General features: G+C 52.9%; 4 protein-coding genes across 4 annotated transcripts; 3 read left to right on the top strand and 1 right to left on the bottom strand.

Moving 5' to 3' along the window:
• Positions 1-3,704: 3,704 nt before the first annotated feature.
• PG985_002327 (uncharacterized protein) lies at positions 3,705-4,502 on the top strand (the record flags this gene model as incomplete). Its single annotated transcript, XM_066822096.1, has 1 exon — positions 3,705-4,502. The coding sequence occupies one exon, from the start codon at positions 3,705-3,707 to the stop codon at positions 4,500-4,502; it is 798 nt and encodes a 265-aa protein (XP_066689528.1).
• Positions 4,503-5,325: 823 nt separating this feature from the next.
• Positions 5,326-5,793, bottom strand: PG985_002326 (uncharacterized protein; the record flags this gene model as incomplete). Its single annotated transcript, XM_066822095.1, has 2 exons — positions 5,326-5,675; positions 5,760-5,793. The coding sequence occupies 2 exons, from the start codon at positions 5,791-5,793 to the stop codon at positions 5,326-5,328; spliced, it is 384 nt and encodes a 127-aa protein (XP_066689527.1).
• A 1,899-nt stretch (positions 5,794-7,692) lies between these two features.
• Positions 7,693-8,415, top strand: PG985_002325 (Tctex-1; the record flags this gene model as incomplete). Its single annotated transcript, XM_066822094.1, has 4 exons — positions 7,693-7,713; positions 7,777-7,815; positions 7,892-7,966; positions 8,065-8,415. 4 exons carry the CDS (start codon positions 7,693-7,695, stop codon positions 8,413-8,415), a joined length of 486 nt encoding a protein of 161 aa, XP_066689526.1.
• Positions 8,416-12,760: 4,345 nt separating this feature from the next.
• PG985_002324 (uncharacterized protein) lies at positions 12,761-13,951 on the top strand (the record flags this gene model as incomplete). The annotated part of the gene is made up of 1 exon (XM_066822093.1): positions 12,761-13,951. The coding sequence occupies one exon, from the start codon at positions 12,761-12,763 to the stop codon at positions 13,949-13,951; it is 1,191 nt and encodes a 396-aa protein (XP_066689525.1).
• Between the last annotated feature and the right edge of the window lie 910 nt (positions 13,952-14,861).

Here is a 14,861-nt window from a genome sequence, read left to right as displayed (position 1 = left end):
AGAAACAGCCAAGGTTTAGCAGGGCAGACACAGTGAAGCCTTTTCGGGAGGGAAAAGGTGCTGCTGCAGTCTGTCGCGCGAGAGTTCAGTGGTGAAGATAAGTCACCCCCGGTTGGTTTGCGACCGCTTAATGAAGTAAAAAGGGCTCCGCTAGATGCTCTCCTCTTTTTTTAGACGGGACGATGATGTGGCCACCGTCAAACCCAACGAAACTCAGTCTGAGTCAGTCAGGGAACGAGGAAGGAGCAGTGGGCAACAACAACAGAAAAGAGTGGCGCCTGGAATTCGAGGGAATGCGAGACCGGTCACCCTTTCTCGCTAAAATATATATGTACTAGGGGAGGGCGAAAGGGGGCTGCGCAATGCGAAAACGATGCAACCCGACTTGTTGGAGGGCAGCAACACAGGACCACTCAGAGGCGTCCGAGGGAACTGCGCAGAACAAGTCGTGGAAGGTGAAGGGTAAGGTAGGCAGCAGCAAGCAGGCGCAAGCCGATTCAGTCCACCGAACCGACGAAAATGGCCCCAAGATGCGATCGCGCAATTAAAAGGCACCTTCTCAAATAAATGAGAGGTACGTATGAATGTCTGTGTTTCGTGTCAAGTCAATGCGACCGGCGAGACTTTTTTTGGTGGTGATGGTGGTGTTTGCTGGTTGCTGGTTGATTTGAACAAGGCGATTAAAAGGATTGTCAAATGACGGGCATTAGAGAGTCAGTCGTGTGTAAGGATTGACGGGGTGATTGAATGGTGACGGGCAAGTCAGAAGTATTTGGTTGATGCGACACTTTGTAAAAAATGAAGACCCCAAATAAAAAAAGGAATGCGCGAAATGAACGAAGAACGGGAAACGAGAAAATGGCGATTGATTATGCACAACGTTGGTTGACTTCGGGGGTCTGTTGCGTATATTCAATGTTGTTGTTTTTTGGTCGCGCGCGTCTTTGCAGTTTTGGCGAGATGCAAGAGGTGTTGCGGAAGGTAAAAACCGTCGGGGGTGCGGCCGGTGATTGCTCGATTGTTTTGTCGTGTCGTAATGGCAGAGAGAGGCGGCGCGACTTTTTTTGGTAGTATTGCTTTGCCGACCTGCGCTGCGCTGCTTCTACTGTTGCTTCCACAGCTATGCCAAGGTGGTGGTGATATGGGGTGGGTGGATAGAGCTGTCGTTCCAGTTCCAGATCCAAATTCGCTCCAAGCAATGTGCAGCCCGTGTTCCAAGTCCACCTGAAGTCCACTATCTCCTGGGGGGTGGAAACCAACTTGTTTCTTGGGAGGACAGGCAACAGGGGGTCGGGGCAGAGAGGCCGGGGACCCTTCTGCTAGTGGCTGCCTCCTTCTCCCTGCTCGAATGCGACGAATGGGGATAGCCTATTGCATACCACCCTCCATCCAGGTGTGTGTGTGTGTGTGTGTGTGTGTGTGTGCTTGCGAGTTCAGTCACTTGGGGCCCAGGATGCCCAGTCAACCGTCCTATAAGGAGCACAAGAGAGTGGTCGGAAGTCTGTCTGCACGATCTTGGGCAAGTAAGGGAGATATGCAATGTACCTGGCTCTGCCGTTGTACAGGCCAGCAAAAGCAAGCACTTGTACTCCGTACTCGTACCTTTATTTTTATATCGTCGTTGGTAGTAGGTATAATGATAACACAAATAGATACCCGGCAATGACTGGCGGGCCAGCGCGTAGATAAGCCCCAACCAGCCGTGGTGGGATGGGTTCCAAATCGTCCTGCTGCTATCCCTCCCGGAGACGAGAATAGTAATCAGTAGCTTAGGAATGCAAACGTAGAAGGTTGGATCGCAATACCCAGCGACTACAACGGGCAGAGAGGGCGCAACAAGGTGTCATCACATGGAGTTCAGTGACCGGAGGTGGAGGGCAATGCTGCTACACCACAGATCTTAGAGCGACAACGTGACAAGACTCGAGAAAAAGCCTCATGTCATCATTATGAACCGAGGGCTCACAAGTCAGGCCAAGCAGTCATGACATTAGGGTCCATATACTATGCTGTCCATCTACCACTACTAGCAAATAGGTGATGTGTAAGTCCTGGGGCTAGGCCAGTAGCGCCCAAATGCGGAGTTGGGGTCTATGCAAGGCAGTTGACTGGCAAACAGGTCAAAACGGATAAGGAGGTATGCACTCTCAAGGGGAAAGAAAGCTTACACCGTTGGTGCCAGGTATATTGGACCAGCACCTTTGCAACCTCGCATTCCATTCTTGCGTACTTACATGCAACGCAAAGTCCAAAGCTGAGAGAGGTGGGTTGGAAGCATGATAGGCTCCAATACTTGAGATAATAGAATCTGGCGATAGTAGCTTGCATGAAGGGTCTGTGTAATACGACACGTCAACCGACTAAACAAGCAGAAGAGACAGTTTCAAGACAACCTGCCCAGCTAGCGCCACGAGCTATAAGACCAGCGCAAAACGATAAGATATAGCGCATTAATCCTACTGAAGCTGTCCAAACGACTTACATAGCTCTCGATCAGCTCTCTTAGCCTCGAGTCTCCCTGAATCCATGGCGTCGTGGAGGCACTCGCCGGTCGAGCTTTCGCAGGGATGCCATCCAATGCTGCATGTGCGCTCGCATCGCATTACGCCCTCGTCGATGCTATCCGGATGCATGTTTCATAGTTTGCCCCGTTCGTCAGCCGAGTGAAGATATGTCCTTTTAGATATCGACACCCGTCTGGCAGGTTCGACCCCCATTCAAGAGAATGGCCGGCCAGGTTGCAGGAATTATGGCAAACGTGAGGTCTTGGAAGTCGCAGGAATGGTCACGGGAACCAACCGGAAGCTTGTGCCTGGCTAAGCGGAACCCTTGAATAGAGAGTAGCTATCGCGAATCTGTATGAGCAATATGCTCTGGATGCACCGGAGTTGGGTGAGTATGGGGGCGAGCAAGGATCATGGGTCTTGATCAAAGCTTGGCATGAGCCCGATCAGTGCTGGCTGCATGAGACTAGCAAGGGGTTCAGGAATAGGAGATCAACCAACCAGAATCAGACCATCGAGGACCTGTCGCTCGCAAGGCCCGAGCTGCCTTTGCGCACATCATCGTCAGTCAATACGACACACATAGGTAGTGGGTGAATAGTATGACATTGAATCACTCCGTGGCGAAGGTGACTGAGTACGCAGAACGATGTCGGGTAAAAACCAACCTTGCGTGCTTACACTCAGGAGTGCCTAGTTCAAGATCACCGCTCTACGGGATACCTGAAACAAGGGCCTACATATGACGCATGCCATGTAGCTCTTGATGATGGAAGTGCCATCACCAACCGTGCTTTGTAAACGCTCACGAGATGATCATCGGGCAGCGACTTTTGCATGTTTGGTGGAAAATGCCTGCATGCGTAGCGATAGCGGCATTAAGCCGTATCGCAAGTATACCTAGGTAATCAGAGGAGAAATCAATAAATTGCAAGAAGCGCTGATAATGCTCCGTCTAGCACATGCGAATCGCGAATGATACAAGAAGTCGCAACTTTCCGTCTTATCGATAAGATGCCGAATGCTTATGTAACCTCGAATTTTCCATGGAAGTGATCCCGCTCCCCCCACGAAGGCAAACGCGACTCCCCAAACAAAGCCAATCAATACACCCAGCAGTCGATAATTCGAAACAACTTGAACTCGGACGTGGCTTAGCATTCTAGGGAGGGAAGAGAGGGCTACAAAGAGGTGCGCGCAATGGCGACAACAGAGGACGCCGTGGCGCAACAAGATCCCGGCCGCAACACCACCACCGCATCCACAAAGCGCAAGCGCAGCGAGCCGCCAACACCAAACCCCGCAGCAGCAGCAGCAGCAGCGCCGCCCAGCAAGCGGCCGCGGCTGGCCTCGACCCTGAGCATCGCCGAGGCGAGCGACGCCAAGATCCTCGCCGCGGTCGAGTCCAAGTACGACGTGCAGACGCACTCGGTCATCTCGTCGTCCAAGATCCAGAAGAAGGTGACCTCCGTCCTCCGGCATCTACAGCCACCGACGACGAGCGCAACCAACCCGTCGCCGAAGCCGCGCGTGTCGGTCCTGCGCGCTCGCGCCGCGGACGCCGGGAAACTGATCAGCATTGCCGAGATCGCAAAGCGGGAGATGCTCAAGAGCAACGGCGCGAGGTGGTACCAGTACATTGCGCTGGGCTCGGAGACGAAGGAGGTGGGACGCGACGACAGGCCCAGAATGTCTAGTGCTCAGAAGGAAGGGAAGACCGTGATCGAAGATACCATACTTGGACGCCAGATCCAGGGCCAGTCCGCGACCGGTGACACCGATGATGAGCAGCAGCAACATCAGGAGACAGGACGGGACGAAGATGACGAAGGCGATGACGGCTTCGAAGAAATGAAGACCCCTTTCGAGCGTGCCATCGAAGGCACGCCCAAGATTCGCGCGGCGCCGGTGATGAGTCTATTCCTGTCGCCCATACCGATCGATGAACTACGAAGGCGCTATGGAGAGCAGACGAACAATGATCCCGCTGACACTTGAACACAACACAAGGCACCTCGATGGATCGATTGCTCTCAAGTACCATCGTACGCCATCGACTACTGCTCTACATGACATGATTGAGACTGGCCATGACTGGTATAATCGTGGAAGTTCTCAACAACCAATGGTAGTCATGATATTCCAATTCGGATGTAGTAATGTTCCTTGAGCAAGAGACTATATGGCCGCTGCCTTGAGAGTATGGCCCAGAGCTGTTCATCATGCACACAAAGCACCTTCACGCATGGCTCTTAGGTATGAGTACTTCAAAGTGGTATCAAACCAGAGTGGTTTTGACAGACACGTTTCTCCGGTTTCTTACTCTGGCTTGTTTGATTTGATCTGATATGCGGAGAGTATTGCTCGTGTTCCAAGTTCTGATGGAGTCGGCATGCATACACTTTGTCTCGGCACTCGTGCATCGTGATAGCGTTCTATATTGCTTGGGACCTATATTCAGAGATACCCAGGTCTTCTATACAATTTATGATACCCACTTGTAACCCTATACTATTTACAATGCAGTGCTCCAATTCCTGAGATGCACCCTGTCCATTCCATTATGTAAACAAACTTCAATTTTTCTTCGCAGTGCGCCGGGTAATACAGTTATCACAGCCTCGGTCTTTCTCCCCCACAAAGCTATTTGCATCGGCACGTAACAGTCTTTACATGGCTCGTCAAATCGCCAGTTCTTCATGCGCCTATCGGAGTCATCGTAGTTGGCAGCTGATACCAGCATATCAGGCTGTACCAAGCTGAGCCCCGGCTTCCATAAGCTTTATATACGTTGGAATCGGATAAGATCATAAGATCCTCCCTAGACTCGCTTCTCGCGGTAGGCAATACGGAGGACAAAGTTGACAATGACAGCCAGCAGCAGGACGATGGCCAAAAGAGTCGGGCCGTAGCGGTCGTCAAATCCGGCCTGTCCCCTTCTTCGTATGGAACTTGCACGCCAGTGGTACGTGACGAGTGCATATATCATGGTGAGCATCGCAACACCGGTAAAGAGAAATGCCGAGATGAAGGCGGGTCGGTCACCGAAGTTCAGCATACCGATAGCCAGGGCGCCCAGGACCACGGTAAAGTTGAGCCATGACAGGAAGGTTCGCTCGTTGGCGAAAAAGACCTTTGGTTCGACGCGGGTAGGCAGGGCTATGCGCTTGCCTATTTGCAAAAGAAAGAGGAGTCACTTGTCAGTCGGGCGTGGTCGGAGTCGGAAGCAGAGGTACCACAGCGGTGTTTATTTACCTGGGGCAGTCTGAAGAAGAGGTTGGCTCGACATGTTTGGTGGAATAAAGACGGCGACTAGAAGCGTCTTGCGTGATCGTCGGGGGATCGATGGTACAAGAAAACTTTGTTAAAGGTTGTACGGCGGCGGGACGGATCTGGGTAACTGCTGAGAGACACGGGATCTTGTTAGCTCATGTAGAGTTAGAGATACAACAAGATGGAGGGAGGAGGATGGGCAAACGTCTCGTTGCTTGGACGCCAAGGGAACAACACCGCGCACTCTGCACTGAAACAACAATTCAAGACCTACCAAGTCGGGCAAAATGACAACTCTGGACAGACTTTTCAAGCGACACGTAATATCGTGATGAAGAAGCTATCAGTTTCCTCGAGCGACTGAGACGGGCGACAGTAGAAGAATAGAAAATGTATTGATCAATGGATGTAAGTTGAGAAAAATGACGAACGGCGTATCGAATCAGAAGCTTCAATTCACTGCTTTGAGCGCAACAGCAGCTTAGGTGCAGACCGCAGCCACCGAGAGTTGCCCGCTTTTGTGCATGATCTGGGCTCAGGCTATCCTCTGACTGGCTGGACAGAAGAACCGAGCGGGCTATTTACCTGGACTTTTTAGTTGCTTTGGGCGATACTTCGGTACGGCAGCCAGTGAGGCCCCCACTGTGGCCGTTGATGGAAGCCCATCCGCGACATAAAAGCCAGGCACGTGGGCACATTCCTTTTTCTGACTGGTCACCGTCTTGCAGGGGATATGGTTACACAAACAAATCCCGCGGTCCTATTATTGATCAGTTACGATTTCCGTGATAGTAACGACTGATTCTGTACAACCAGGCCATAGTCCGGTGGGCGGTATTCTGCATTTTCCCCCTTACTGAAGTTTGCTGGGGCTCCGGGTGTGTTTTTCCTGCTTGGCCCAGGAGGCAGGGGGTTGCTTGCGATTATGTCATAATGGATATTGGTCCATGTTGTTTGTCACTTGTGTCGTTGCTACGGCAAGGCGCTTGGGGACCGCAAGAGGAATCGCGACCCGGCTATGTTTAAAGAAGTAGTGGGTTTTTTGATCTGTAACCACAGCACCAATCTGTAGATAATCGAAAACGCGACTTCTCAATCCTGGGGAAATAAGAGCAACTTACATGCATGGAAAATAAGAGGCGGTACTCTCTATCTGATTGAAACTCAAATTGTCGGGAATCCTGCCTTTTCAAGTACGTACCTCATATCGAAGCAACAGTGCTATCATCTATCATTGGCTGAGGTTCCTGCGACCATCGAGTGCCGGCTCAGTAGAGTTGAAGTGATACACGCCTCGTGTAAGAGCGCACCACCCATAACATGACAAGCCTCCCACTCTCACGTGCCTCGATTAGTTCTATTCTACCCCGCGATCCAGTTGAGCGATAGATGACCTCAGCTTAAAAGCTTCTGCCTTCTGAGCTTCCTTCTCTGAAGTAGCGACAGCTTTTGGCTCAGATGGCCCGTGCATATTGAAGAGTGCGGCCCACACTGCATATGCACATCTCCCAGTGTCCTCCTTCACCCGAAAAGAGCTGAGCAAATGAAAGAACGAAAGGGAAAAAGCGGAGGATGGCGCCGGCCGGAGATGCTGCTAATCTAACCTACCCGACAGCCTGCTGCTATCTTACTTTGCGGTGCCCTACCTATCCCCCTTACAACAACATCTTGAATCAATTGAATTGACCGCAGTACCGCTTGCCTACCGTAACTATTACAGAACCGACTATTGCTTCATTGACACAAAGCTGTTGCTCCAAGGTTGTCCCATCCGCGCTTGACCTAGCAGCATTTTCACCACCACCTCCGCCTGGTCCGATCAATTCTCGTCCACCATCAAAGTCGCGCTCCAGCTCCAGCTCCTGCGCAAATTCAGATATACCCTCCTACGGGCGCATATTCACCAAACACAACAATGGCCACACCTACCAACATCGTATGCGGCCCCAGCGAGCACTTTTGATAAAAAACCAATCGCTAACCCCAATCTCGCGTGCAGCCCGTTGGCGCAACCCGTTTGCGGCAGATTGCCACCGATGTATGTTCGCCAACCGATCCCATCGCACCAACATTACAAAGACCATGATGACTGAACGGGTTCAACTATGAGTTAGGCTTGCCAAAGCGCCATCGGTGGTGCCGAATACTACGAGCACGCCAGGGTTGAGCATTGGAACTCGTCCATTATCGTACGTGCCATTGTCCCTTCAAACACCAAGATGTCGCAACTCCGATAACGGCGACCTGGAGTGTCCTCGATACTGATACATCCGTCCTTGATATCTAGAACTCCATCCTCAAGTCCCTTATCTCCGAGGCCACTCCCACGGGCTCCCAGGGGCCTGCGCATAAGTTTATCGTCAACAGCACCATCGTCCAACATCTCGTCCCTACTTCATCATTGAACAGGCCCAAGGGTGGCAGCGACAACAAGGGGGAAGAGCCACGCATCAGCACCAGCGACGGCGGCGGTGCGACTGCCACTGACGGCAAGCCGCACGTTGGACGCCGTGGCATGCACTCAGCTACCCAAGCCTTCTGGAACGAGAAGACGGACGGCATGTGGAGCTTCAAGTACGACGGCGGCGAGAGCAAGGGCATGGACGTTGTGATCAGCGTCATCTGGGTCGCAGTGTAAGGGTCTACTGTTGGTTTAAAAAACAACCTACGAGCGCAAAAAGGGGGAAATAGCACAAAGGCGTACAGCCTCCTGAGACCAGCGACAAAAGTCGAGCAGCGGATGCCGCGAAGAGCGACCCAGGAATTGGGACATGGGAGCGCACTGCCTGAGTCGAGGCAGATACCGCGACACGTACTTCCGAGGGTGTATAGCACGCGAGTTAGCTAGGCGGGATCAGAACGTCCTTTGTAAGTTATTGTACATGTATAGTTGTAGGGGATAGCGAATCAGCCATCCAACGTAATGGCAATACTTCAAGAGAAAACCAACCCCTGCATCTGCACAATTCTATTGTCAGTAGTGGTATAGCTGCTGCACCTTGACGGCTTTCTGGCGGTGGCTACGAAAACCGGCAATGAACATCTGACATATCACCAAAGTGAAGTCACAGAGGCACATTTCTATAATACGCACAGGCATTGCTTGGCCAGATCTAGCTAAATAGCATCGAGGTTATAAATGCCATACATACGATGCTAATGCAAGCTCGCGCGGTAAGTGGAGTTGGTCGATAGGAGCCCGGGTTATACTACTGACCACGGCATATCACATCACTGGAGGTGCATTCAAGGTTACAGTATCACTATATCAGTAACAGGCAACTGGGGTCTTGGCTCTTTGCCTGGTTGGCCGAGCCTGACTCGGATGATGAGCTGTCAGCTCTCCAATGGATGCCTCAAAATAGACACACAAGGTTCGTTCTTCGCTAGGAGACCATGTGGAAACCGCAGTGTCTATGGATGAAATGCGGACTCCAGGCTGTGGCGGTTATCGGCGCCGATGCACGCCCATTCTCATCCCGCCAGACGAACATCAGCAGAGGTGCCTTCTACCGAAGATAGGTCTGCTTGGGGAGTGAGATTCAAGCCCTGGTGCCTCGACACCTTGTTCCTCTGAAGCCTTCTGTGAGGATGTCATTTGTGGAGGAGTAGGTAGAAAATGTCGTCCCACTGTTTCCGCCATTCTGTCGCCAGCATCCAACCGGACCATGAGAAACGAGTAATGACAGTCCATTGGCCCGGCCGTAGTGCAGTTATTATGTCTCGGCAGCAAGAGACATGACAGAGACAAGTCCTCTTCCCAGCATATTGCCGAGTCAAGTAATCATAGCCGCCGATCAAGACCCTGAATATGACCCACCCCACCACACACACCAACTGACCACCACATTTCAACGTAATGAAAGAAATGAAAGATGGTTGCCAGGTAATAGGACACCGATATCGAAAAGGGCACGAGGGGTCCCAGGAACGCGCTACACAATGTGACCGTTGGCGGAAGCGAACAAATGGGAACTATTCCTGCATCGCCTGACATCGGGCCACAGAGGGAGGAGGAGGGTGAGGGTGAGACCGAAGGGACTTGGGAATGGTTGCACAGCAGAAAGTGAAAACGAGGGATCGCCCGGGGCGGCCTAGACCCGGAATGCGGCGACGGACATAGCCCAAGCCTCGCTGCCTTGCGACCTAGCCCAGCTTCAGCCAATCTTTGTGCCATTCTCAGCTGCGGGTGGTCACAGTCGTTGTCACATTTTGCCTAGTTATGCATATGTAGCTGCTTCTGGTAGCTGGCTGGCTTTTATGAGTTGTTACTGTTATGTTGCTGTTGCTGCCGACTTGGGTTACTTGACTTGCTGACATGCCAAGTTTCCCTTTTCGCCACTCGCAATGCGCGGCATGTAGGGAAAACCCGGGGGAAAGGTGGGAAGAGAGATCCTTTCCGTCCAGAACTCCGTCTTCTGACCCTCAGTGACGACTTCCAACACACTTGTCTGTTGTGATCGTTGCTCGATCGCTGGCCTGCAGTGCGAGAGTGAGAGCAGTGATGAGCACAGTACCGAAAATATGGCGGTCTAAAGCCCAGCCCGACAGTCACCAGTGGCCAGCTAGCAGCCCTAGCTGACGGCGGCATGAATGCTGATGTTTGTCTTCATCTTTCTCGATAATGATCAACAGCCACAAGAACCAAGCGGAATACAGCCGGTTGCGACCGCCTTCATGTACCCAGTTTTCTCTGGGCCCGGGACCCGCCTAAACGACGTCAGTCAAGCTCTGGAAGGCCCAGCAGGCGGCTTCCGATTTGAGGGGCTCTGGATCAGGAGGAGGGCTCGAGGGGTTTGGGGTCTTTTCCTTTTGCCAGGCGCCAATGTACGGTTGACAGCACCGAGAAACGGACCAAGGGGGGTTGCGTTGCAAGAGAGGCCCAATTGCGTCCTTCCATTGGCTTATCTGCGACCTCACGATACCCCACGGCACACATCATCAGGATGCGATCCCCCCCAGACCAAGCCGGCTGATTCGTACCGGAGCCCGGCGGCTAGGCTGTCCCCTACTTTTGTTTACAGTGTCAAGTTTTGCCTAGATTCTGGGGGTGGGGGTTAGTTATTCTGGTGCTCAAGCATGCGACTGTCACCCATCCATCTCGACAGCAGCCTCCATGACACCTGGAAGTCCACGGGAAACCCTACATTGTTTCCCGTTGGCGGCTAGTAACAACTGACTTCAATCTTGCCTCAAGCCTCGGAATTCAGGTCAAGCCGTTGGAGGCTGGGAGTAGAGCGCCAATCACAAAAGCGCCGTCTTCTCTGGTACGAACCTTTTTCCCTGCATTGTTTCAAAGGGGGTGTTCAGGCGAGGCTTGCACGTTAGATCTAAACTCTGTATGTCGTTATGACCCGAGGTGATGGTAACTATTCACTCACTCAGCCTCTGTCACGAGCTCGTCATTCTCACTGGGGAATCCCCCGTATCGGGCAAGATACCGGTAGTGGTAAGTGGTAGGTCTGGGGAAACCCAGATGGCTATGTGACAAAGACGATCAACGGTCATCCCAAAACATTCTACAATTACGTAGGCCACGTATCTACGCCGCTGGCTTCTCAATCCTCGGGGCCAGATTACATCGACGTAACAAATGCAAGTACTGTAGCGAGGGACTCTTCAAGAAAGGCCAGAACATATGCGCACTGTTCCCGATGGGCTAGCTAGTGGGGTCAGTCGGTGTCGCCTTTGGCACGAGGAAGAAAAGAATTGGGTCGAAGAAGACCCTATCGTGAAGGCGCCAAGCCATCAATGCCCACATCACCCCTGACAGGACAGCCTGAGGGAGGAGGGGTCTGGGCTGAGGCTTGATCGCCGCTCACCGTTTTTCACGGGGTACCGCTGCTAGTCAAGTAGAGCAGGCGGACCAATTCTGTTAGAGTTACAGTCTCTGTCGTAAGTGATCTGGGGGTAGGGCCGGAAGGGCTGTCGTAAAGCCTTCTTTTTCTTCGTCTTCTTCCAGGGTTTGAGGAGTCAGAAGGTCTTTTCGAACGTTCGGCTTCGGCCGCTTGGTTGGCTTTGGGGGGCGGGCGTTGCGTCGGCGTCTGGCTGAATAGAGCAATGTAGGTAAGCACGCAGGTTACAGCCGACGGTCTAGGTCACACCACCATCTCCCGATCGTCCGCCATCAAACGTCGAGAACAACGAGAACCCTGGCCCAACCGCCCAGTGTGCTTGCAATTGCGAGCATGCCACATGCTCCTCGTTCTTCTCCCGGAGGGATCTAGGAATGGCAACCAAAGAAGTGGGTAAACTGTCTCCACCATGTCGTCGCTCGTAGATTTGCCGCTTTTAGGGAGCGCCCCGGGCAGTTTTGCCCAGTTTGCATGGGGGGAGCAGCGCCATCTTTGTTGCGTCGTGTGTCCATATAATAAACAATGCTAGGCCCCTCCTATCCCTTGACACTGACGTCTATGCTATTCCACCAACCGTTTCCAAAACTCCATCAAGTGAATCGACATACATCATTGATATATACTGCAACATCTATTCCTACCCGGGAAACATCGTGACCACGTTTCTACTACTACACAGCCCCAAGCCCCAGCCCTGAATCGTTCCCGAGAACAACGCCAACGATACCCGCTTATAAGATTTGCTAGCCTCTGGATCCATCGTGAGTCGCTAGTGTCGGGACCAGAATCTACACCGATCTCACGGAGCTCTCTCGGCACAAACTGTGCTTTACTTCTTATAAGCTACTGCCTCCCCCCGTAGCTGCCAGCCATCTACAAACTCAGATTCGGCTCATACAGCTCTTTCGACCACGCATCAAACACATACACCCATACCCACACCCATCCACAAATACAAATCAAACCACGAGACTGGCCGTACAGGAACAACACGACCAGTGACACCAGACCGGACTATAGTGACCAAGACCATTTCTTGGAGTGGCTATATATATTTACTTGGTCGGGAATCGACATCAACTTGAATACAGAAAGACCTTCCCTGCGCTCAGACACAGAGAATCCGCAATGGTTGAGGTTTTGCGTTCGCCTTCGGAGGCGGTGGGCATTGGGGGCCGCATCGCCGAGTTGAGGCTGGCTTCGATTGATGAAACAGCCGTGTTGGAGCAAGATACCCCCAATGAGAAAGACCCCGGGTTCAAGAAGGTGACGACGAAGCAGCGACAACCGCGTCGTGCCTTCACAGCCGCCAGCGACTACCGCACACCCAACGCACCTTCCACACCCCGCGGACACCTTGAGAAGGGTCTTTCTCCCTCTTCGAGGCCGTCGGAGCAAGACTCCTACTTCCAAATCCCTACTGCCTCGCGCACACCTACATCGCGATCCCCTATGACGCCGCAACAGCAGCGAGAACAGCACTACTCACTCCACCATCAACAACCCAGCCCCGGGAACACTACTTCGGTATCTCCGGGACATGCCGCGGCCGCATCATTGGCGGTGCGCCCGTCGCTGCCATCGCCGCAGCGGTCGTACTCGGTGATGGACTACGAGCCGATCCCCTTCATCCAACTGCCCGGCGAGAAGCTCCAGCTCATGCACCTGCCGGCAGAGATCCACTTCGCCATCTTCGACTGGCTCGACCCCATCGACAGCACCTGCCTGGGCCTGGCGTCGCGGCACTTCTACGCCATCCACCGCCGCATGCACGGCACCGTGCCGCTGTCGGCGCGGCGCCAGGGCCCCAACGACATGGAGTGGGCGTGGCGGCTGGCGGGGCCGCTCCTGGACCTCGAGAAGAACAAGGCCCAGGGCGTCAGCACCACCACCAAGGCCCAGGACAAGGCGCAGGCCGAGGTGGTCCACGCCATGGCGGTCAAGTTCCAGCAGCAGCAACACGACCGCGAGGCCAGCAACGGGTCTGCGGCGTCGTCTTCGTCGCTGGCCGCGCTGCTCCCGCGGGGCCAGGTCTACTGCCGAAAGTGCGGCATCTCGCGCTGCGAGCTGCACAAGCACATCCAGGAGTGGGTCCCGGCCGGCATGGAGTACTGCGAGGTGTCGCAGAAGTTTGGGCGCAAGGCCCCGGACAATGCGCGCAAGACGTGCTACCGCAGCTCACCGCGGCACCCGCACCGCTGCGGCCGCCACACGAGGCAGCAGCGCACCGTGAGACTGGTCTCAGGACACCGGTGTCCGGTGGCTCAACAGGAGACTGAGCAGCGTGGCGCGATGAAAGCGAAAGGGGAGCGGAAATGATATGAAATGACACGACACGATACCTATACCTGTACCTATACCTGCACCCCACCTACTCTACTGATGGAAAGGCCATCAACGGCTTTTCTGTAGAAACACTGAGGGGAAATTGTGTGATTTGCTTGCTGCTCATTGGCTGACCCGATTTGGGCCGCTGGATACATACTGGGCGGGCGTTGGACTGCTACGGGTGCGCAAGATATGATGTATTCTTTCTGCTTTAGGGACTACAGGAGTAACGATACCAATACGGCTGTATACGCCCTCATATTAGCATAGCTTGGTGCGATAATAGCAACATGCCTCATTCAAAACATCCATTGCAAACATAATCTCACTATCATACGTGCACGACTAACGATCAATGTAACTGATTGCTCTCACAGCCGACATCTTCATTGGTACTGATTAAACCACCGAGGGTTGAATAGTTCGGTGCTGCGTACCCTCTCGTTATACGCCAAAGTGATCGCCTTATCGGTACATCAATATGCAGTATCTTCGAGTAGTGTGTAGGTACAGTAGGGGCATCACCAAGACACTGGACTGACCAAACAGTCAGGCTTTCCCCGATAGATGGCAAGATATAATAATAATAATTAGTATTCGGGTTACAACACTCATACACTGTATACTTTGGGTGGTTATACTACTCATATTATATTCGAATGCTTCAAACATCGGTAATTAATCTGGCTATTTCGGTGGCTATCTTATTCTATGTCACTTCTGGTATGCATGTAGCGTCATGCAAGATAGAGAGAATGGGCGCACAAGCACGCGACCCTGGTGGCCTCTATCGGTGTCTATCGGTACAGCGGCCCCCCAAACTTCTGTGGGATGACGCCACAATTCTCCCATGTCCCCTTCGTCATCGTTCGTACTTCCTTGCCAAGTCGGGCGTGGGAGG

Source organism: Apiospora marii (assembly GCF_038362585.1).
Source record: "Apiospora marii strain CBS 49790 chromosome Unknown utg000002l_segment0_segment0, whole genome shotgun sequence".
Taxonomy (NCBI): Eukaryota; Fungi; Ascomycota; class Sordariomycetes; order Amphisphaeriales; family Apiosporaceae; genus Apiospora; species Apiospora marii.
The sequence above is the reverse complement of the archived record's forward strand: the minus strand, read 5'-3'. Positions and strand labels throughout refer to the sequence as shown.